The following is a 25,839-nucleotide window of genomic DNA, read 5'->3' as shown; positions in this document are numbered from 1 at the left end:
AAAAAACTCAGGGAGGTTAATTAACTTGCTCAGAGTCACATAGCCATTAGTGAAGGAACTCACGCTGAGCTGCGAGTTGGTCTGTGAAGCCCATGGTGTCATTGCTGATTCTCAGTTTTCATGTGCATCAGGATCTTATGGGGGAGGTCCTTGTTAAAAGATCATTGTTGGGTCCCACCCCCAGAGTTTCTAATGTACTAAATGGTGGGGTCCAATAATATGCATTTCTAACAAGTTCCCAGGTTTTGATTTGCAATAAGAAATCTACTTAAGGAAATTGATCTACTCTAGGTTTTATCCATGGATAAGCAACTTAAAGACCACACTGTTATAAATTAATGTTGCAATTCATTTTTAGTAACTAGATCTACCGAATTCCTTTTTCTAATCATGGAAAGCATTCAGAGGTGTTACTTATCATTTTAGATATACTGATGAGTTGATAAGTTTTATTATATATGATGGGGTTCTAAAACAACATTTGGATAAGGACATTGTTCTTTTAGTCATTTTAGAACCATTGCTAGAGATCAACCTCCAAAAGTATCTTGTAAGCAACCTTTACATACTTCTATTAAACCTGATGCCAAATGCCACTATGCCCTGACTTAGTTTCCGTATCTCCTGACTAAAAGAATTGGAAAGTTCAGCTGTTATGACCAACCCATAACAATGGACTTGAGAAACTGTGCTGTCCCAAATGTGCCCCTGCTTTCCTATATTTGTTGAATGAATGAAAATTAATTAATAAACCCTGTAAGAACATTGCTTCAGCATTTTTTTTATTTCTGGTTTGCCCATTAATTAATAAGAGCATGGGACTCCTCGATAGGGTAAAATTGTAATAGCAGAAAAATATCTAACCCAAATAAACTTTAGATTTTAGATGGTATTTTATTTAGGCTTGGGGACCAGGTAACGATATTTTTAGGTGGAAAGTAAAAGGTATTATGTTAGTGCTTCTAATTACCTGGAGGGATAGCATTTGCTATACTGCTGTTATTGGCCGCATCAATTAACCCTGGCTGTCAGCAGAAACGGAAGACGGAAGGGTCAGATTGTTCTTGCTACAACCCATGGAGAAAGTGACAGTGATTTTAGGCATTAGATTTTTGGCTAGATCAAGGGGATGAATTTTGTAAATTAAGATAATTGCTTTGGTCATCTATAAGTCATTTTAACCATTAAGTCTTCTGATGTTTATGCCTGAGTAATTGCATTTTTATATTGCTCAGGCTCTTTTTAAGCTAATATTCCTGTAGGAAGGGACCTTCTTAATGCTGTTAAATTAAGAGACTTAGATTTTAATATCGAGCAATTAATTTATATCAGAGACTTAGAGGAAAAAAGGTTTGTGTTATGCTAGAATTTAAACAAGCTGTGTACTTGCACATTGTTCTCCATCTTCCCATTCCTTCAAGCTTAGTTTTTATAAAGCATAAAGGCTTCATGTAGAAGGCTGAATTTAATGCGTTTTACCAAATGTTGCAGCTGAAGCCATCACTAATCAAACAATCTTATTTAAATTCCTCACCTGCCAAATTCTCTTTATAAATGAACAATCTCTGGTGAATTTATTCTGAATTTCCCTGGAGTTTACTTAGGCTGGCAATCCTTATGAAATTTGTTGCAGCTGCAAAAATGTGCCTAAATATAAAAATAAAATTCCTAAATCATCCTCTGAATCAGAGTTAGCCATTTCTCTCTTCCCTGCTAAGCACTCACAACTGTTTGTTGGATGAGGAAATAAAATCATGAATTAGTCCCTAAATTTCTGTCTGCATAACACCAAATGGTTTGGGAAGTTGGTTAAAATTATTATACTTTTACTGAATTGATTGGTCATTTGCCATCTGTACTTGATCACATATGTTTTGGTTTTTCAAAAATTAAGCAAAAATTAACGTGTCCCTGCCTACAGATTGCCTCCCACACAGATTATCAATTTATGTGACCATTCAAAAATATATAGGAGCAATTTAAGGTCACTTTAATCATATTTTAAATAGTGCAATATTTTTTGTAAATTTAAATAAATTGGTTATATCTGGAACAAATAATGTCAAAGATAAAGATAAATCAATAGGTTATATTTAATCTAATGTGCACAGGTATAATGTTTCTTTAAAAATATATGAGTGTAAAAATATATGAGAATAAGTAAAGGACTAAGAAACCTTCAACAAATTTCAAAATTTTGTTCAGAAGGAAAGGATATAATGGTTCAGTCCATACGAGGTTTAAAATTGTACTTAAATGAATTGAAAAATAAAACAACTAGAACTTGACTAATCAGAATCTTAAATTAACTTGCATTTTTTGAAAAGAAAATTATGTGTGTGTCTACTCTTTTGATCAAATTCATGACTGCCCTAAAACATAAATTGGAAGAAAGCTGTGGATATTCGTTCGTGTCAGTCACACTTTAGCAGTTCTTCCTCCCAGTCCACTGCCCACCCCGCCCCGCCAAAATTAGAGAACCTTGTTTCTAATCATTCAAAGAATTGTGCAAGTGGAAAATATTTTAGGTAGTTTGTAAATGCAGTTAGTGACAAAATTTAAATGGAAAGTCATTTTTGTTCTCATTAATGCTTACCTATATTCATGTATTTGGAGTTGGTTTTCTATACTGTCAGAGATTTATAACTCCAAAACTGCCTTTTTTTTTTCAGTGTGATAGAATGAGTGTATTAACTATACACATCCCAATAGAGAAGGGTATCTGTTCTCGAAAGTGACTAAGTTCCCTTTCTCCCCCTGGAGGATTATTTGAGTTGCATCCTTGAACAATTTTATCCCTTGGTTTCTTATTTGCTTGAAGGCATTTTCATAACAGAGTACTGATTTAGTAAATGCATTAAATAGGAGTCTCCATGCAAGAGAAATTGGAGTTTCCTAACATGCACATGATTTTAAAAATTGAAAAAAAAAAAAAAAAAGGTGCCTTAAGATGCTGGCAGTTTTAACATTTGGAACAAAAGAGTTCATATGTATATTTACATCCTAACTGCTCAGTATTACCTTACAAGCTTCAATTTAGGAAAATATACAGTACTTTTGCATATAATGGTACCTTTGAGCCCCTGAGTCAAGTAGAGAGGATTTAAATACAAAAAGGAAAACAGCCATTAAAAGCACTTACATTGTATGTAGAGTAAATGGTACAAAATGATTATTTCCCTGGAAGACCAGGATCAGAAACATGCCTATGAAGACCCAAGATTCCTACAGTGCTTGGGGATGAATCTGTCAAAGAAGGATGCCTAATTGGATGAAGGTAAGTTTTTCTTTGCTGTGAGTGAAGCTCTAAAGAGAGATCACTGTCTTGTTTTAAAAGTGAAGTCAAGTTGTCTTCGGAAGCTGTGTTCAGATGCACACCACTTGAGAGCGATTCTTTGGATTTAAGTTTAGATTTTTCAAGGTCTAAAAATTCAGGATACTGACAGAGAGAAAAGAAAACGTGTTTTTATAGTGAAAAGAAAAAAGGAAGAAAAATCACCCGTCCTTAGTCAGAAAATATTTTCTAAATCCACTAAAAACAAAGAATAAAGGACATGGCTTTGCATACTTCCCAGCCACTCAAAACTAGTTAGAGATAAATAAGTGTCTGCTTCCATATATTAGAAAGATTGCATTATTTCCCTTCTGCACATTTCCTCCTATTATTGTTGTTGTTTCATTTCCCAGAACATTTTGCATTAAATCTCCAAACTTCTAAAAAATTTTACAAGATTTTTCTGTAAATCCTCATTTAAATCATCGTTCTTATATTCAATTTGTCCATAGTGTTTAAGTAATTAAGAATGATTCCTAAAATAGAATTCTAAGGGAGTTAGATTTTCTGAACATAATTCAAAAAGGCCCATTTGGAGGGCTTCAGAGGCAAGATAAAGGGCACTATCATTTCTCCTCTTACTAGCCTCCAGGTAAAAAAAAAAGTTTAGCAATCTCTGGTGATGGGTGGGACACACTATCTAAGATTACTAATCAGACTCGTACATCAGATCTTCTCTGGCCAACAGCTATTTCTCTTACAGTTTCCTGATACCCTGCCCAAAAGTGCCTCTGGTCACAGAGCTAATGACAGACTTTTCTCTTAAGAGCTTTTTGGACCCGGGGCTATTTCTTATCTTTCAAAGCTTTACTATATATAAACTAAACAGATTGATTCTTGAGAAAAGCTTTTTCTTAAAAAAAAAAAAAGTTAGTATTTTAAGGTCATTATTCTAGGTCCATTGTTCTCAAACTTTAAATGAACATAAGAATCAGGAGAGCTTGTGTAAAATGCAGATTACAGGGCCCATTCCCAGAAATTCTAATTGAGTAGAATGAGAATCTGCATTTTCCACAGCACCCCAGGTAATTCTGATTCAGATGGTCCTTGGAAAACACTTTGAGAGACACTCCTGGTTGTACACTCTCTGTACTCACTTGTGAGGAAGGACTGAAACTTCGATCCGTCTTGATGGATGCTCCCGGGTGACTGGTTCTCATTGGATGGATAATGGGTCTCTGATACTCAGCTCCTGCCGTTACCATACTGTAGGCTGGAGGCACCACAGTGGTTTGTTTCTGCAGCAACTGTAAGATGGTCTGGATGTCAGCAGTCATTTGGGATTCAAGTCTGCAGACAGACAAATATGGGGAAAGACAGTCCCAAAATAGTTCACCATTGCAAAGAATTTGAGAAAATTTTAGCACCACTGTTGTGCATTGGTTTCATATGATTTCAAATTCACTTGTTTATAACTTAAGTGTTGTTTTAGTCTACTTGTTTATGACAAAGACAAAAAAAAGTTGTAGAAGTGAAGTTGTTTTGATATAAGAATGATGTAAGTTGTGTCAGAATGTCATCATCTGTCTGTTATCATTGATAAACTCTCAGTGGTTCAGCTGCTGAGGGGCCCCACTAGGGACTTTTCTAAGAACATGTGGAGAAGCAATGATGGTGAGGGGACATTTAGACTATAAATACTGAGAGTTTGTGAGGACAATTGGAAACTTTTGATCTGGGCAAGGTGACACCTTGCTGACCTAAATAGCTCTCTGAAGATCTTGAGACATTTACTCCTGCTGTGGCCAATATGACTCTTTGGTCGGTAGTGGAGCTAAACAGTGGAGCTAAACAGTGCAGCAGTCACAGGAAGAGAAGGGACATCTGTTCCTGCCACCTTGGGGCACTCCCTGTAGGCAGTGGCACAAAGCCATGCAACGGCCCCTGGAGTGATAACTCTGAGCAGCTTTGCCTGTCCACCAGCACTAGCGCCTTTGTTCCCTAGCAATGTGCTCTAGCAACAAGGGACTTTTATCTTTGTGCTGGCAGCTGGACCTCAGCTCTTTGTTGGCCAAGTGCCTCTTCCAAGTGCCTATTTGTATAAAAGGTACACCTTGTCTAAATTTAGGCTTTATTCATTGCACCTCCCCTTGCCTGAAACAATAGTATAATTAATCTACCATTACTTTAGAGTATGTTATTTATTTGGCTTGTTAAGAGAGATTATCCTGTATGTTATTGGCTTGTGAAATTATAAATCTCAAAGCAAACCTTTGTTAAATAAATTGCTGGCAAAGACAAAATCAGTCTCTGAGCATAATTTTGCCGCCCAAACAAAACAACAACCAACAAACAGAATTATAGCCCTGCTTTAAACAAGAAGGACAGGAGAGGGAGCACGGAGATTCTCTCCTGGCTGATCTAACTCTCCATGTCTCACTGATGGTTTTGATAAAGACCATTGCTTTCCTGCTCATTTAATAAAATCGTAACAGAAAAACAACTGAAGAGAATAGACTACATTTTTACAGTGTACATTGCATTACGTTTTTACAATTAAGCTTTATTGATTTCAAAATGTAAAACACTGAGAATCTATTTTTAATCAATAATTGCCTTTGCTTTTTAATCAGGCTTTGCTTGGTTTCTTGTGAACATTTATCTATTCTATAAAAGAGAGATTTGGTAGTACATTTCTTTCATAGTTACAACAGTTGGATAATTCCTTATGCGTTCCAAATTTATATTACCTTTATTTTACTTTGCCTCTCTCCTATTCACATCAAGAATTGTATATTATTCATTGTAGTAATGTTAAGTACTGTAAATGCTAAAATTCTTTTCCCATTTACAGTTCAGGGCCTTTGGTATTTAAGACACAGACAAAATGTAAAAGTTCACTTGCTTCTATTATCCATCTGGCTTGCAAAATACCAATCTGATCATTTTCCTCAAAGCTCACAAGTAGCCAACTGGCTTGTTAATTTCATTCTCATTTTAAATTAAAATTCAAGGAAAAATAGTAAAATACAATAGGTCTGATTCCTCTTCTTTGCATGTGTTAACAGCATTAAAAAAGGGAATTTTGTAGGCATAAGAACAGAAAGTTAGAACCATATGCCTCTTTAAAAAAAAATTCTTCTTTTAACCCTTTACTGCTCTGTGCTTACTATTTTGTCTCTGAATAACAAATGCAGAGAAAAGCTAAATATTACCAATAATGTTAAAATCATAGAATTTTGCTCAATTATATACATGCTATATTTATGAAAGAGAACTTAGCCTTTGATTTGAAAGAGAGCAGAATAAACCTGAAAAACATGGGAAAAGATTACTTTTTTTCTTTTTTAGTTCTTAATATCAACTGACACTACAAATCTTCCCTCTGAGAAACATTATGCTTGCAAGTTTTCTATATTTGGTATATATAGCTCTAAAATTTACTATCTTCTAAACCAATAGCTATAAATTATACATGATTCTGCCTTGCAAATACCAAATCACACATTGAAAAAAGAAAAATCGAATTATCAACTAGTTTATTTATCTACTTGTTACCCACAGGTTTGATCTAGTTTTTTAGTGACAACTAAAGTGAACAGACTAGTTATTTTATTGTTGCCCATCAATTTTTCACTCCTCGAGGTCCAGCTCAAATTTTATCTGCACTCCAAAGTCTTCCCTTATCCAACCTATTCAAAATGAATTTCTCTCTTCTCTAAGACTCCAAGGAAAAGTCTACATTAAGTCTTCATTGTAAATATTTTTGTACAAATTTATTCTTTCATTAATGGCATTTAAAATTTAGTGAGTGGCTTACACATGTTTATTACATTGAATTTAAAAAAGATTTGGGGGTGGGGACTGCAATAAAAACTTCCTCAACAACGGGTTTTCAAGAGCCAATAGAGAGTAAAAATTATGATGTTTCTGAGTGCTATACACCCTTTGTCAAACAGCAGTGATCTCTGAGAAACAGGATCTGTATATCAAGGATTCTATCTATCTGAATAGTTTATTACAGAAAAATCTATTGAAAGGTGGGGGTTCACTAATTGCGACATGCTGCCATTAATGGGACTTACTTCACCTTCACATGTGCAGGTGAAGTAACGAGTGCAAGATGAGAACTGAGACTCTGTCAACATGCCTCAGATGAAACTGTAGACCACTTCTGTCAATATGACTTAGTTGTTTGTTCCAGGAAAATTTTTCCAGGGAAAAACAAGTATAAATGAATAGATAACTTCACTTCTTTAGGATATTTCTACAGATGAACTCACTGAAGACAGCCAGTCTGATCATTTGAACAAATAAGTTGCTTATCAAACAAATTTTATTACTCCAGACTTGCTTCAAGATCCTCATCTCATGGTGTCCACCAGTTCTGAACTATTGTATCATAAACTTTGCCTATTTCCAATCAATTCATTACCTTGAAAGACCCAGACCCTTAAATCCTGTAAATATCCTACTTCTTACTTCCTTTTCTGAGATACTACATAGGTATTTCAGATGCCAGGATGGTAGTCTCCATTCCTATAGTGATTTAAAATACTTTGTTTTGTTAATTGGTAATCTAATATTTTGGGTATTTCAATGCAATGAATTGAATGTTGATGCCCTGCCCTCCCCCATTCATATGTTGAAGCCCTAAACCCCCCACGTGGTGGTATTAAGGTATGGAGTGAGTTGAGAGGTGATTATATAAGTCATGAGGGTAGTGAGCCATCATGAATGGGATTAGTGCCCTTATAGAAGAGACCACAGAGAGCTTCCTTCTGTCTTCTACCATGTGAGAACACAGTGTGAAGGCAGCCATCTCTGAACGAGGAAAATGGCTCTCGCCAGATGCGGAATGTGCTGGCACCTTGATTTTCAGCCTCTAGAACTGTCGAAAGTAAATATCTGTTGTTTATAAGCCACCAGTCAATGATATTTTTTGTCATAGCACACTGGACATACGAAGACATTCAACAAAGGAGAGCTTTAGTGAAGAGATTTTGTACTACGCATAGATTATATTTTCATGTTTTATGACTAGAGTCCACTGGCTTAATTGGACTCTTACTGAGACTAATCTGCTTTACTCAAGGAGGAATTATAGAAACTTTTTTAAAAAAGTACAGTTTGGCCTTTAAAACAGAAAAGAATAACCCAATTTTATAAACTTTTTTGGTCAGTGAAGGGTACCAGAATATGCCACCCCAAAATATGCCACTTTGGCATATTGCCTATTTTGAGCTGTTGGGAATTAGAAAAACAGCAAATGCAGGGAGAGGCTTTCTGTGAATTCTCCTTATTTGCCTAATGGCAAATGCCCCCAAAGGAACTCAATTGTCATAAATCTCCTCTCTGGCAGTTTCATCACCAGGGAAGATTGACTTTTGTCAGAGGATAGGAGTTTACAAGTTCATACCACACCCATGCAAACTTTGTCACAAACTGTCATGCTTCCCATCTATTTTTCTAAGGGCCTATTTACCTTTCTAAAAATCATTTACTCTCCTCTACGATGCTCACATCTTCCTCTCCTTTCTCTATTAAGATGGTATATAACCCTGAATTCTAAGCAACCTCAGGAGTTCCTCATTTTCCTCTGGTATCTCCCTTGTATACATGTTAATAGATTTATGTTTATTTTTCCTTCATCAATCTGTTTTTTATTACAGATATCTCAGCCAAGAACTCAGAAAGGTAGAGGAAAAACTATTTTTCTTTCCTCTACATCAACATAGCTATACTACTGTGTAAAATGAACGTTTTAATTCACTTTATTCAAAGGCCCAAAATATACCGGGCATTGAATTAGGTAGAAAGGTAAAGGGAGGACATGATGATAAATAAATATGGACTCTGATCTCAGGTGCTGACTGGAGTGACCATCTAGGAAGGAAAAATGAAGGAAGTGCACAAAATACTGTAACACTAGGTGAAGGAAGTACACAGTGCTATAATGAAGGCACAAAGATAAATTGCTCTAGATATTCTGTAAAAGATGGGGTCATTATTAAAAGCTTTTACATTCTCTAGGGCCTCCCTATTCAAAGTGTGGTCAAAGCTGGGAGCTTGTTAGAATGTAGACTCTCTGCCAACTCTAGACCTACAGACTTAGAATCTGCATTTTAACAAGATCCCCAGTGCTTCGAATGCACATTAAAGTTTGAGAAGCATTGCTTTAGGATCAAGTGTTAATGATCTCCCTAAATATGTATATCTGTGGGCATGATATATAAATATATAAGAACATTTCTTATGTGAACCTTTACCCCAAATATAGTTTAATTGGCTATTAAAGCAGAAAAACAGCAATAGTAAGGACTATTCAAGATTGACCATTTATATTTGTTTTATTGCACTGTGTACTTAATATGTGTATTTGGATGAGATGAATAGGAGTAGAAATTCACAGTTTTACATTTTAACAGAATGCTGAAGCTAAGCAGGTTAGACTCAACTCTAGAAAGTGTCTCAAGATTTTCATTCTGCAAAGTTGAAGTCCGAATTGGGTTGCCCTCTTCAAACTTGTTTTTGCTTTCTAGAGTAAAGTGTTAGAAAGAGATTGTTGCAAATTGTAGTAAAGTAAAAATGTAATATTTTGGATTTTGTATTCAAAAGCTAAGTTAGGCAATAAAATATTTGTGATAGATCAGAACTAGAAAGAAGTTAGTCAAAGGAAAAGAAATATGTCAAAGGACATACAGATGCTGGGAACATGTCAAAAGAGATTTAATTGTATTTTGGCTGTGGAAAAGTTTCAAATAGTAATAATAATAAAATCAGTGAATGTAATAAAATAATAACAATTATTATTACTGACGGGCAGTTGTAAACTAAATGGGTCATAGTTGTATGTCCCCTTAAATGTTTATATGTCATATTAAAAATAAATGTTTTTAGTAATCTCTGACTTATGCTAACTGCAGTGAGTGGTATGCATGACAAGGCAAAAAAGATACCCTAAAATATCAATTTCAGTTCTGAAAAAAGGTCCAAATCAGGAAATACAGAAATACATGTAAAGTAGGAGAAAACAATAGACAAACAGCAATAATAGAAGTGAAGGTCATTGTTAGGCAAATTTTACCTAGCTGTAAGTACAACGCCTATTTTGTATAGCATACATAGTCTCCATGTGTATTATCTTACTCTTTACCATGACACTGCAGGTAGGTATGAGTCAAAGTAAGAAACTGAAGCTGGAGAAATTTAAATGACTTAACCCCATCATCCTGTAAACAGTTAAGTAGCAATGTTATGATTTTAATCTAGGCTAATCAATTGCAAGTACTGTGAAAGTATTGCGCTAAAGAAATCAGTGTTGTTCCTGTCAGTCATCCATTCATTCACTCACTTTTTTACTCAACGAATTAAATACATATGGATATTCTGGCAGTAAAGAAATGGGCAGTTATTTTCTCTCAGCCACAAGAACCAAAGAAGTTCAAGTTCAGACCACACATACCAATTCTTATGAGTTACACAGTATATATATTTATATATGTTATGGGTACAAGATCACAGTGGCTTGGTATAAATACCAGGGAGAAAAAAAAGCAGAAATATTAAGTAACTAAATATGCTTCTCTAACCAATAATAATTATTATGGCAAGTTCTTATACTTTAATTAGGAGTTACTGACTCTAAATAAATGATAGTCTGTTTTAATTTTCTCAGGTATATTTCAATTTACAAGACTTGAATTTGACCCTTGGGAATGAGATATGGACCTCAGCACTCGGTGATTTTAAATTCAATTAAATTTTATGGTAATGTATATGTGTGTGCACACTCATTTTAATGTGCGTATTGTTTGCAACTGTTCAATTCTGGCAGAAAGATTTGAAAAAGCAATAAAAAGCAACAAATAGCATGGATGAAACACATATGAAATATAGGCAATATTAAACCAGTAGTTTATATGATACAAGCAAAACTCATAGGATGTGTTAAATGTAGATAATGTGTAAGCAAGGAGATTGTTAGACATGGGCATAAGTCCTAAGATGTATTAAATATAGACCGCATGCTAGTAACCTGTAAGACATGCCAAAGATTAGAATAAAAATATGATATAACAAACCAGAGAGTAGCTGATACATAAAAAGAGATAGAAGGGATAAATCTTTTCATGTCACTTCTGGGCAGACAACTGTCACTCCCAAATTTGGTCACTCATTGGTAACACACAGTATAGGTTCATTCTAGCTTCACATGTGGTTTACCTACAAAAGGTTAATAAAACACATGATTGTTCAGCAAGCTAATTATAGAGCCATGGATGTGACCAGCTACATTTGGCCTTATATCTCTGTGATCAGCAAGTGTGTGTCATTGGCACAAGGTGTTTTTTTTTTTGTCCGTGGACCCCTTTATGTAAACCTGAACTCTGGTCCCAGTAACCACACCATCAGCAGAGAAGGCTGATGTGTCATATATAAACACTGGATGAACCAGGATTCAGGTAGTGTGTGATCCTTTTACCATGCTTGCACTTATTAGAAATGTGTTAATTACCACATCTGGCCCTCCTCATCTCTCTTTGTGTGTTTTAAATTGATTTAATAAATTCTGTGATTTGAGCATTTTAGTTTGATTTATGCAATATTCCATTTGTGACAACAGAAATACCTTGCCTGATGATATGCCTGGAGGCGACATTTGAATCAAGGTAAAGTCCCGCATGAACCACAACTAAAGCAGCTATATCATACTCATTTGTGTATTTTTTTCTGAGTCTTATTGACCAGTTTAATTTTAAGGACTCCATTCAGATTTGGGTTAAGGAGTTCAATTCTCTCTAAAATAAAAATTTATTCCTCATTTTAAGAGCATAGATCAAAGATGGAGGGAAAATGTAGAGGAGATGGGGTTCAACTCTATGAGATATTCAATTTGATCACATTTTTAGCAAGTTGAGTGAAAAACTATGTTTTTAAATAATTTTGTTGATACTTAAAAAAATGCCATAACACATAACTAAGTTACCAGAAACAACTAAAAAATATTCTAAAAAAGTATTAAAAGAAGAAGAGTGTTTGTCAACAATCTAAATATGAATTATTTTGAGGGGAAAAAAGGAGTTTTCTTAGGCTGTTGGTATGGGCGATATACTACTTTTATGGCAAGTAAAGGTAAAATAGGATTTACATTGCCAGAAGTATGAAATGTTCTAAATAAATGCTCTTTGCAACACAGATTAATAATTTGTCAACTTCTAGGCTTATTTTAAATAAGCAAACATAGAACTAAGATATGAGGTTATGGCAGGAGGACTTTGCTATTTATAAGGAGTAAAGCTAGACCTAAAGGCTTGGGTTACATTCTCTCTTGGCCCTATCATTGCTTATACCTGTTAAGTTGTTCCTGAAGCAAATCTAATCTTTGCTCCACTTCTCCGTAAGTGAGGTCGCTTTCAGTTTCAGAGATTCCCCAGGCAGCTCGCTGAAGTGCTGAGGGACTAGACTCATTAGCCTGAGTCTGGACATTTTCTCGTTCCCAGCTTCTTGTGTCAGAGATATCTGTAGGAAATAGCAAGATGGATGTCAACTTCTTTGGGTGTCCATTTGCATCAATAACACAGGGACAGCTACAATACCAACAGGAAGGGATCTTGAAGTATAACCCAAAGACACAGGGAAGTGCTGAATACCCAGAGTGACTCAGGGATATCCAGGGGCCACAATCAACTGCATCCTGCCACCCTAACCTTGTCTGCCCCATCCTCACTTCTTTCCCATATGAATGAAACATATAGCTGGTTGTAAGTCTTGAATATAGCTTTGTCTTCTTTCTGTTTGCGCTAAGCGAAAACATGGATGGTCAACCCAAAACTCAGATTAAAGAGCAATGATTTTTGTGCTTTTATATTTGGGGAGAAATCACCATTTGTTTGTACTGCTTCATCCTGGGTTTAAGATTTTAGGATTTTTCCCCACAGAATAATTTGCATACTTCATGATTCAGAACAGGTCTGGGGAGAGAGCCATGGAGAAGTGCGGGTCTTCAAGGAGACTTACTTAGGCCAACTCGACTCAAAGTAGAGCCAAGGAACCATAAGCCAGTAAAGATGGAAAAAGTCTTAAAGTACCTTAGTCCCATGACACTCTCATGTTTTCATGTCTCCTTGTAGCTCCTTCTGCACTGTCCTTTAATATATTCACATTAACTTCCAATATTTTTACTTGTGGCTCTTTTATTTAGACTATTTTTATGTTACTGTATTTTAAAACATATTGCTTATCTATTTGAGTCCTTTTTCAAATGTTCTGTGTGTCTGTTATGTGCCAGACAGTCTGTTAAATCTGGAAGAATTAAAGATGAGGAAGACATAGGCCCTGAACTTGAGAAATTCAGTCTAGCAAGAATTTGATTGTTTTTCATACAAAGATTCATTTTCTGAGCTTCTTTTAATTTACTGTTTCTGCTACAATCTGTATTTACAAGTTATCAATATCAGAGGGCAAATATATCTTACTTTTCTTCTCATTTTTGTCATATTTTTGACAGCTTTTGCTATGCTTTCTTACCCTCTACATTATACATATCTAGAGAAGGACTTAAAATGATTTAAAGTTTTGAAAATAAAACCCTTGGAAAAATATTAGTGGAACTGGAAGTTTATTTTCACAGATAAAGAAAGAGAGACATTTCTTCCTCACTAGGAGGGCTGGTAGGAGGAAACAACGATTTAAAACTGGTCTTCATTTTCACATGGAAACAGATTTGAATTAGGAAAAGTGATTTTGATTTGATAGACTTTTTTCCTTTTTCTTTTTTTTTGGACAAGTATCTATGATTAAACACTGACAAAAGTTATGTAAAATTGAGGAATTTATATTCTTGGCTATTAAAAAAGAAAGTAACCCATTTGGACAGGATTAGCTATAATTCTAGAAATAGGAAACAGAATTTGGAGGACTTCTTGAAATCCCTTCCTTTCCTACAGTTTCTCCAAAGTAAAGTCAGATAGCTCAAAAGCATCATCCCCTGTCTCCAAGTAGCAGATGAAAGTTCTATATTCTTTCTTTATGGGTTTTCTATCACTATCCTTTCATCATTGAATACACAGAAATTTCTTTAATGAGGTGCCTACAATTTCCTACAATTTCTACTTCATTTGAGTGAAGCTATAACAGAGATATTAGTATATCCAAAGATAGCACAAGAAAAATGTAAGATCAGGGTTGCCTGTTCTGTTGAAGTGGCTAACAGACCTCAGAGAGCTTGCTGTGAATTCCAGAATAGTTCTTTATGATTAGGGCTTCCTTAGCCTATGGGATCATTGTGTTTTGTTTGTTTTGCTTTTTGAAAGTGACAGTATATAATTTCCTTTGATATTTTATCAAACACAACAATGAAATGAAAATAAACATAAAAAATGATATGCTGGAGTTTCAACTAGTATTATCAGCAGATTTTCACTGAAAAACATGATTTTTTATTCATAGACATATGATTCTATCTAAAATGCAAAACAATAATTCAATGTCTTAGTACTTTAGGTTTTCAATTTTGAAGCAGCAATGCCAAACAAACATTCAGAACACACATATTAATGGCTTGGTGACAATAAATTCTTATTGTCTTTTAAAAATCCTTACATTAACTGGTTAGCAGGCAGGATTTTTAAAAGACAATAAGAATTTATAAGATGGAAGTTACATATTATGCTCAGAAGTTTTGTGCCAAGAAAATGTACAGAATTTCTGCCTATGCCTAACAGCTATCTCATTCTCCAATCATATATAATAAATTGATTTTAAAGAACAATGTTGAATCTCATGCAATAAATTATGTAGAATTATATTTTTTCTTTGGTACTCAATAAAAAATTGATTACATTCTCTGAGAAGAAATGAATTAAATGTAAACTTAGAGGCTTCCTTGATTATAACTTACTATTTTATTAAAATCTGGATATGTGTGATTAGCTTATTTTAACAGCAATATGAAAAAAGGAGTTCAAAGGGGAAATTCTGGTTAGGGTCTTAATCAAAATGAACATCCTCGTAGACACTTTCTAAATATAGCTCAGAAAGAATCTGCACTTGGTTGCCTTGGAAAATGTTGCTATAGTTGCAAGACACATTTCTGGAAATGGATGAACAGAAAGTAAACTTACACTTTTCTCTGGGTACACAATTTTCCTAGAGTCAACTTTTGATTGCAATCTATTTTTTTTTTCCTTTTAGTTTTGCCTAAATGTGCTCTTCTGTTGGATTCAGCATGACAAATGCCAGGAATATGAGTAAGTAAAATTTCCTATTAATGATAAAACTAAAATTTGTGGGGATTTGGTAGCTCAAACTGCAAGAGTTACAGTTACACCATATATATTATTCAAATTCTCAAACATTCCATAGTTATTCACCTTAAAATGTCATTAGGGAATAAAATTTTCAGAGAGTAGAGTTTTAGAATTCTTAATTGGTTGTCACGTTAATAAATTAGATTAACTGTGTGTCTTACCGATGCTATATGACATCAATTATGTTTATTCAATCTACATGCATATTTAGCTATGCATTTTCAAGACCATTATTTATTATTTGAATAGGGATTGCATTATAAATTTTTGAAAATTAAAAAATTTGATATTAAAATTATTTGTTAGAATACTATTTTTTATTGTGCATGTAGAATAGCTAATTAAAAATAATTGGATATAGTAGCAAAGAAAAACATGAGAATTCACTGTCAACAAGAGGCATTTTAAGGTTAAGGACTAGTCCAAAATTATATCTTTTAATGACTTGTCACCTGAGACTCTAAAACTCAAGAGAAAAACAACAAAAAGTGCCTTTTAAAAAATCAGGCCCATATAATACTGACTTTTAGAGATAATAGAGATGGTTTAACAAGCTCTTCAGAATTTTTGACTTCCATGATACAACCTTTTTCTATTTTTAGCACTTTCCAGAATTCGTTTTCATAAATAACTAAAATGGGACATTTGGTAATCACATCTAATATTCCATTCTCTTCCATTATGATAAATGAGGTACTATTTTCACTCACTTCATCAAGATTTTAGATTGTCCAGAGAACATTTGCATATATTCTTGGCTTACGTCAATGTAGGGTCATGGCAAAAGTTGATTTGATAAGATAGGAAAAGTAAATGTTGAAAAATGTAAACCTTAAACATCCTAGATTCAATATAACTTGTGTTGTTAGATATAGTCACTGCAAATAATGGTGATGATAGATAATATTTACTTACTCCATCCCATAATTTTCTATCCTGCCAGGCTAAGAACATCCTATTTTTCCTTCACTTCTGTTATATTCTTCTTCATCTCTACATTTTTTATATATCCAAAGATAGAATCAATGATTGAAGGGTTATAAAATAAAACCTGAGAGAAAATACTAAATCAATTGGGGATTTTATTTCAGAGAAAGTAATTTATGCACATTATCTTGCTAATCACAATTGACTAGTTGGTTAGAAAATATTATTCCTCTTTTAAAGATGTGCAAATTGAGTCTTAGTAGGTCTGTCAGTCACTTATTCGAAGTGATAAGGGAACAAGTGACAGAGTTGTGGTTGCAACCCAAGTAGTCGGAGCCACACCTATTCTTGCATCCACTTAATAGATAAATCTAACTAGATCCGTAGACCCAGCTCCTGTTATACCAAGTTAATTGCTCTTCTATGTGCTAGTTCTCAAGTTTTCCTGACTTTCCAAATTTAGCATCAAATTTGCATGCAATAAACAAGCATTATTACCCATCTCATGCATATTTCTACAACAAAACCCGTACATTTGGGTATTCCTTTTGGTAGAGGTGTTAAACAAACATGTTCAAGTGAGTTGGATCAAGAGCATACTTTACGTACGGGCATTTTTCTCCATTTTTTCAAAATTCCCAGTAAATATTTTTTTGGGGGGGAGGGGCTTTATTGTAGTGTTATTGCATTGCCCTTTTATGCTATAAGACAACAATGTTTGGAGTGAGGAATGGATCAGAAGACACATGTAAGAATCAGCTGATTAGCTTTCTTATTGATCTCATCAATGAGTAATAGGATTGGAATAACTATCGTAGACATTCCCGGGATGTTTTACATGATATTACATTAAGCCTGACAGGCCACAACAAAATCCTCTTATGCTATCATTGCTTGAGAATAATGACCACTATTCCAGAATGGTGCAAACACTTTGTAGATGATCTGAGATTTGAACTCTTTGCAAATATTTTATGAAATGACAAATGATTAGATTAACATGTCAGTAAGGTTCTTCATTTGTGAAAAGTTACCATTTCATGATGAGCACTGAAGAGACAACCTGATTCCTGAGAAACTTGATTACCTTTGCAAGAGTGACTTCTTTTATCTATGTGAATTCTTCCTGAGGTGGGCACTTTTTCTTCAAAATCAAGTCCAGGTGCTTTCCCTATTCCTTGAAGGGAATCTACTATTCCTGAGAAGAGAGGCTTTTGTTCATCATCAATGGACGAGATGAAAGATGAAGATCTGCTTTTTTTCTCTTCAAAGTGTTTCCTGGAACTCTGGTAATTTCTTATGGTATCTACAGAGTCTTCAGGATCATACGTACTGTTTCCTTTGCCAAAATCTATCAAAGAAAAGTTATTTTATAGAAGATAATTAAATGTGAGACAACAGGCAACTTATGCTACTGATACATAAACTATCTTTTTAATAGTGATGTTCTTTGAATAACTTAAACATAGAATTTTCTATAAAACCGCCAGAAAAGTTTTTTTTCTCTATTTTCCTGTTGAAAATGTAGCTACTTAAAGAGACTTCTTCTATTTCAAGGGACATTAGATTATACTATGAAATATAGATTTCATTTCAAAATAAAAGATTATATGTGATAGTAATGATATTTACATTTCAGACAAAAACTATCATGTAACTTATAACCTTATACGTGCTCAACAGTCACTTGTATTCTTAAAATCGGGTGCACTATCTCTTTAAGGAATTGAAAAAGGGAGGGAAAATATGTTCCAATTCTAAAATATCACCACCATGTAGTTGTTTGTTTTTAACCTTCACACCCTTTCATCTGTGGTGACCATTCACATATTGCAAAGGTCAAAACTGGAATCCTCTTTGCGGTGAAGGCCAGCAAGCAGGCTGAATTTCAACCATAGTTCAATGCATGTAATGGCTTTGACATTCCAAGCTGTTTGGTTGTGTAGTGTATTGCAAGGCATACAAAGCTAAATACAATAATTAAGGTAGTTTTACCTAATTACATTAAAGCCAGTAGTTTTATACAGAAATGTCAGGATAATTTCAGCCCTCAAGGTTGTGTTGGAACATATTTCAAGCAAGAGAAACTCAGAGACAAATCACAGAACTTGTTTCCATTAGTGTCCTGGGGAGACGGTATAATTCTCCATCTGGTTACTGCTAGTAACTAACCAACAGACTCCAGAAGGTATATCATTTTCTAGAGAAACGGTTAAGACAGTGTCCCCATCTATTCTCTGCTTGGTTGTTCTTACTTTGTTATTTATAGAAGGCCAAATGAACTGATTTAAGGCCACTCCAAAGAAACTTCCAACTGTTTTTTAAAATTCCCATATGGCACAGAAATTAAAGAGATTTTTTTTTCTTTATTTAAAAAAAATCATAACTTAAATTATAAGAAGCCAGAAAGCAACCTAAAGTAAAAATGAATAGAGTTTAAAAATCAGTCTCATGTGAAATTGTTATTAAGGAGCAAATGTTCTGTCAATTAAAGTTAAATGTAGCAAAAATAGATTGCTTAATTTATTTTCTTTAAGAATTCACACTTGCTCAGTGATTTCATCATTGCTAAGAAGACCACAGACCTTTCCAATCTCAAGCACTATAGATATCAATGATTAGTGTCGGTTATATTTTCCACTCAATCACTAATTTAATTGATTGTAGATATTTGCATCAACTCTTTCTATACAAACCTTTTTTTCCTACAGTGTTATTGACACAGGCCTCCTTAAGCCTATAAATATCCTTGTCATCTTTTCCTCTGTTTTCTTTGATTTTTAACTTCTCCCCTCGTGAAAATTTGGTCAACATTTCTCACTTTATGAACATATCAGTTCATTCTTCAAAAAAAAAAAAAAAAATTCCAATCTTATGCTAGTAAATGGTAAAAAGAAAAGAAAAGCTTCACTTTTCTAAATTATCTTCATACCTGCTCAGTGAATTACATCAGTTTGCTGCTCCTAAGTAAATCTTGTGCAGTTTGGCCACCAGTGGGTTTTAAATCAGCTTTTCCTTTAAACACTTTCATAATTTTTTTTCTAGCAGAATCAAATGCAAACTGAATTAACCATTAATTCATATGGCTCCAATCTAAGTACAGAAATGCTAACATGAATATTTGTAATGAATGTACGTCACAGATTATTAAACCACTTTGTCTCTTTGGCTTGAGAAATCTTGGGAGCTCTTTGTAGTAAAATATGTCTCACCTACTACATGAACTTTAGTTGTAGTTTAACTTAAGGTCTAATTTTGGAAGCTTCATTAGTTAACATATATCGCTAAATTGAATTATAACTTGTTGATTTTAACTCAGGACTAGTATTCACGAAATATGGTGAATGAAGAATTATTATTTAGTTCTCCAATAAAATAGAGCAAATTACTTCATGTACATGAATCTAAATCCTTTGGCAAAAATTCCATATAAAAGCAGCATCATGAAAGAAGAAGAAAAAGTTCAATGTCTTTGACTTTTTCAACATGTAAAGAGAATTATATTTATTTCCAGTTCATTACCACTGGGAAATCACCCTGCTGTTTCCTGGATCCCAGGCCCTATAAACAGTTTCTTTGAAGCAACTTGACAGTAATAACATTTTTCTATTCTCTACTAAATAAATCAAAGTTTCATATCCTATCATTTAAAATGAAAGCTGAAATGGCAGTGTATTTGTGGATTAAAAATAGAAACTGCTCAGGTTTAGGCTGGAGATTGGCTGATGGAATACATAAAATTGGGCTTAAAGGCTTTATAATTAGCTTCCAGGGACCTCTAGATTTTGATGACCTGTTTCATTTCTGCTTTTTTCCAGTTAAACTGGATTACTTGATGGACATTAAAAAGTATTAGGTTCTGTTTTTTTCTTAATGCTATTTTTATCCTATGTAGAAACAGTAATTCTGAGGGCAGTAATCTGGAGTTTTACATTTTCCTCTTTGCTAGAAGTGAGGTTATATAATCACTTTTACCATCATTTTACAAAGAAAAAATTTTTGCCTGATTAATTAAGCCTCCAGTTTGCTTTCTGATTTAGATGACTGAAAATATATATTTTTTAAAAACCTTGTTTCTGTAGACTGACAGTTTATCTACTTCTCTTTTCCTCATAGGACACAATTCTAAAACATTTGTGATTTACCTTGGGCATATCTCTCTGAGTTCAGAATGAATTTAAAAGCATAGATTAAGAGTGTCCTGATGGAGCATTTGACCCATCTTATCTATCTTAAGAATGATAATATAAAATTCTTTCATTTCAAACAATCTGGGAAAAAACTCATTTTCACTCTATCTTTTATGGAGTGTTTCTTTTAGAATAATTACCATTTTTATTTATCAGACCCAACAGATAGTCTCAACTTTCTTTTGATCAAAGAGAGACATTTAATGTGCTCTTTCAGCATCTGAGTTTTAGATTTCATCCTGGTAACAATTTTGAGATAAGCTTAACATTTTCCAGCCAGCTACATTTAAAAAATTTATTTCATTGGAAAATTGGCATCTAAAATAACTTTCTTTATTATATTTCAAGTACCTTAGTTCCTCTCTAGTTTCAAAGAATGTCAAAAGGGTACTAGCATAATTTTCCTATACAAATACAAGATTAAAAAAATTAAAACTATCTTAAAAAATAAAATAAAGATACATTTATATGTTGCTAAAGGGGATAACAAAAGCTAATCACTATTTGTTATTGGAGAAGATATTCCAAAGAGATATCAAAGTATAATATCAATATATTTAAAGGTTTATTTTAATAACATTAGAATTAGAACATGCCTGTTCTATAAAAATAAGTTTAACAATGTATATATTTATTCCTTATGTTATAACTTTCATCGAAGTTATTTTATTTTGGAGAAACATTTTCAAAACTTACTGGCTTTTAGATGACCATGTGAAATCACTGAACCAATATTACAAATAGAAAAAATTTATTGCTATCTTTTGAAACGAGTTCAAGACATTTCTACTCTTATTTTCTGGAACATTAGATTTTTTTCAGTTGAAATATACAGAAGTGCCCATTTTAATAAAAATTATACGTGTAGAGAAATGAGAAAATTACAGCCTTTCCTCCCTAGTCTTATGATGTCTAATGTCTCTTTAAAAAGGTTCCTGTTTTTCAGGACTTGTGTAGCAGGACCTAAGTCAAGTGGAAAGAAGATACTGACTGAACTTTTTTTTTCACTTTGATTTTCACTCCTTTGGTTAGCACAGGCACATCTTTAACGGTGTTTAGAATTTTTCCTGTTTTTTGAACGTGCTACATTGTTGTCTTCTTTGGCTCATCTTCTGCCAAAGGTTATTGGCTCCCTAAATCAACCATTTGATACTGCATTTTCTGTCTATGGAAAGAGTTGAGCTGAATGTTCCAAATATTTAGTCACAAAGTCGCTATCAGTAAAAAATGTGTGTGTGTGTGTGTGTGTGTGTATCTCATGTGCTTTATACAGTCTATTGTACTAATATATTATCTATATTATAAATATATACAGCATAAAATTTTGAAAGAAGTATTGCCATGATCCAGTGGATCATATTGGCATACTCTGAAGTAAGTACAATTCGATCTAAAATTGAAGACTACTCAGAGACTATTTTTAACATGTTCCAAATGGTTATACCTCATTTACTTCTATTTTGTCCAACCATGTTATCAACGTGCATGGGCACTAAATAGGTCATTGAAGATTCATTTTTATTCTTCACTTTCTGTAACAACAACATTTTATTTCCATCTTAGGAACTATAGTACCTCCTTCTAGAATGACCGTGGTCAAGTCAGGAAGGTCCCGGGCATTTCCATGCCTGAATTTTAAGAAAGAAAGAGAACTACTTGAAGACACCTTCAAGAAATACAACGTGTCCTCAAATTCAGAACTGAACTGACAGTTCTCTTGTCTGGAAATGAGTTTATTTTTCCAGAAGAAATGGGAAGCTCATGAGGACAAAGCACTTTCATCAACGAATTCATTTTAAGAGAAAAGCGATCCAATATGTTACACTTCATTTTTGTTCAAGTCCACTTGCCATAGGTTCTATATATATCTTTTCTTTTTTAATATATCTTTTTCAATGTAAGCTCCCTAGCAACATGTGGTAGGCAAGATTAGAAGCAGGTGGGGTGGGGAGAGATGAGGAGTGAAGCCTGAAGAGGTCCAGTGCTTTGTTGAGCAGGTAGCGCGTGACAAGGCAGGACTCAAACTGTTTCTGTTGCCAGTGCCCAACCATGTGTTCTTCCCTCTGGTTCTTGATGCCTCTGCTGATTAACTCAGGGTCTTCAGTGCTCTTGGATATATATCTGCCTTCAATGTACTGTTTCATATGAGTAGTAAAATAGCTCTAAAATAATGCATTTCATAGGAAGCTTTCAATTTATGTATCCCCATATCATCTAGCATCAATTATCTTCTGGAAGTTCTCTGTCCTTTATATTTGCTTATGTGTATGTTTTTCTCCTAGATATTGATTCTACATCAAGAAGTATAACATAGGTGGCCACCTTCAGAGCATTAGATTGAAGTGACAGGAATTAAATTGCTTTTAGCAACTTTTACATTGTCTAGAGCACCACGGAGTCCTAAAGACTAGAATAGGCTCTCAGGCTCTGGATAACTGAAGTTAATTGTGTTTCCATATTAACCAAATTATGCTTACTCATTGATGTACCAGGAAACTTCAAAGAGCTGCAGGGAGATAGGCCACTCCTTTACCATCTCTATAAAATGGTCTCATAGACTAAGCCTGTTGTTAGGAGGAAATTTTTCAGAATCAATAGAAATGTTTAGTTGCTTAAGTACAATATATATTGTGACATGCTCTCAGGACCTCCCCAGAAGATAAAAACATTAGATTATTTAGCTTGAGAATGAAGAAACAAAAAATGATTGAAAGGAGATTTAATAAATCTTTAACTGCATGGGAACATTATTATATAGACATCATTGTGAAGCTGTTCTTCATTTCCAGCAAGATCAAAATAAAAGATTAACTTCAGGGTAAGAAATTTAGATTAGTCTCTGAAAGTACAACTTGACAGCAATGGTTCTGATTTTAGAAAAGTTACCAAAAGAATAATAAAAGACATTGTAGAAATAAATTATCACCTATTTATGAGTAGTTTATTGTTCTGAAATCAGCCAGAGGATTCAACAATTAGCCCAGTTCTACAAATGTTTATCAACCATTCCTTGCTAAAGGAATCCGTAGTTTGGTAGAGAAAAAGGACAAATACACCAATAACTAACCACTGTACAAGGCAGATTTTGACAATATAACAAGAGAAAAGTGCCTCAGGAATTCATAAGAGAAAGGAAACTGATACATTTGAGGAAATCAAGAAAGAGTTTATGTAGAATGTATTTCTGAAGATTAATCTTGACAAAAAAATGTAATCTTAGTGGATAAAAAGTAGTGTGCTGTGTGTGTGTGTGTGTGTGTGGTTGGGTGTGTTTAGGACAGGAAGGTAAGTTCTGATTAAGGTAATAATACAAGCAAAAATACAGAAACAATTTACATGAACAAGAGGACAGTTTAGTTCACTTGAAATATAGAGGAAGTTGAAGGTAATAGCTGAGCTCCTCTAGGGTGAGAATTAAAAGAGAACAGAGGGCCAAAAGAAGAACTTGGATTAAGAATGCAAAAAAAGGAAGAGAATCAAAAGAGAGATGCTCACATTCTGTTTCATTAATTCATTAATTCTTTCAACAAATATTTCTTGAATCTTTGCTTTGTGATGAGCACTGAAACTTCATATGACTAAATATTTCCCACCTCCATAGGGCTTATGATATAGAGGCAGACAATATTAATTAAATAATGATGCAGATAAACCCAAAAGTAAAACTGGAATAAATTCTGCAAAAGAGAGGAGCTGAATGGGAAAGGCCAGGTTAAGATAGTTAAAAAAAAAAAAGTGATATGAGATAAAACTGAAGAGGTAGGCATAAACCACACTAGTAAGGATTTAGGGAATGGAAAGTCTTTAGAGGACTTTTAATATGTAGGTGACATAAACAGAGCTGCATTTAGAAAAAAAAAACTCACCAGTAGTTTGGTGTGGAGAATAGATCTGAGAAGGTCAAGTTGGAGGTGGGAATTCAGTATTCCAGGTGACAGATTATGGTAGCTTGGCCGAGAGTCGTGGCTATGAATAAGTAAAAAAGTGAACCAAAAGAGACCTAATCTGAAGACTAAATGGAAGCATATTGGAGATAGCAACAAGAAGACTTTTGCCAGAGTTGATGGAGAGGTTGGCGCCTAGATACATATCTAGTTTGTGCAACTGATTGGATGGTGGTGCCATTTAGAGACGTGACAACTGATGGAGAGACAAGTTTCCAGAGGGACATGAGTTCAGTTTAGAGACTGTTGAGTTTGAACTGTCTTTGAGATTGCAAGTAGATGGTTTAATAGACGGTCGAATATATGAGATGGAAACTCAGATTGTCTGAAATTAAAAAGTTAATATGTACATCTCCTATGTGAGAATATAATAAAACTGCAGGCATAAATGAGATCACCCAGGGAAAGAGTATGATACAGAATAAGAGAAGAGGGCTTAGGACTATGCCTTGAGAAACTAGAATAACTAGTTTAGAAGATAAAGATTCTACAATTATCTTCATGGAATTAATGAGAGTAGGAGGAAAATAGGAAGAATGCCATTCACAGATGCCAAGAGAAGAGTATTCAAGAAGAGGGGAACTGGCTCACAGTGATTCTGCTGAGAGGACAAATAAGGTGAAGACTAGAATGTTTGTTGGATCAGCATGGGACAAGAGTGAAAGTTTCTTCGGGAAAGCCTTCTCCCATCTGCCCAGGCACAATTAGATGTACTCTCATGTGGGTTCCCATTGAGGTATGCTTATTCTCGTTACAGCGCCTACTATTTGTATTCCAAATGATAGAGGGCATATCATCTCCCTTCCTAGAAAAGGCAGGGCTGTTTTACACAGTTTCTTTCTGAGAAATTGAGTGGCTCTGTAAACATGTGAAAAGTTAAATAAATATTTGTTGAATATATGAGTAAAACATAAAGAATAGTTAGAAAGACAGACAAACCTAGAGAGGGTAAGGAAAGGCAAATGCTTCAAAGAGTTTGAGGATGAAGAGGACTAACAAATACCACCTTCATCCATGTCATGCACATGTGTGAGGGGATTGAGCACTTGGCCTATGAGTCTTCCCTTCACAACACTGCTCAGAACTCTGAGGCACAGTTATACAACTGTTTTTAATTGGCCTTAAAAAAAAAATCTGCTCTATATCTCTATCTGTGATGTTCTTATAGAAATCAGATGGCTTTGTTGACCAGC

General features: G+C 34.2%; 1 protein-coding gene across 1 annotated transcript in view; it reads right to left on the bottom strand.

Annotated features, from left to right (window-relative positions):
* Nucleotides 1-3,172: 3,172 nt before the first annotated feature.
* Nucleotides 3,173-25,839, bottom strand: part of KCNH7 (potassium voltage-gated channel subfamily H member 7) — a 415,423-nt gene continuing 392,756 nt past the window's right edge. Inside the window, exons 13-16 of the mRNA XM_011358452.1 lie at nucleotides 17,600-17,851; nucleotides 12,628-12,796; nucleotides 4,432-4,624; nucleotides 3,173-3,439 (exon numbers count right to left, since the gene is read on the bottom strand). Of these exons, the coding sequence (XP_011356754.1) occupies nucleotides 3,173-3,439; nucleotides 4,432-4,624; nucleotides 12,628-12,796; nucleotides 17,600-17,851 (881 nt within the window). The remainder of the gene's footprint in view (nucleotides 3,440-4,431; nucleotides 4,625-12,627; nucleotides 12,797-17,599; nucleotides 17,852-25,839) is intronic.

Source organism: Pteropus vampyrus, unplaced genomic scaffold, assembly GCF_000151845.1.
Source record: "Pteropus vampyrus isolate Shadow unplaced genomic scaffold, Pvam_2.0 Scaffold2, whole genome shotgun sequence".
Classification (NCBI taxonomy): Eukaryota; Metazoa; Chordata; class Mammalia; order Chiroptera; family Pteropodidae; genus Pteropus; species Pteropus vampyrus.
This window is presented reverse-complemented; position numbering and strand designations above follow the sequence as displayed.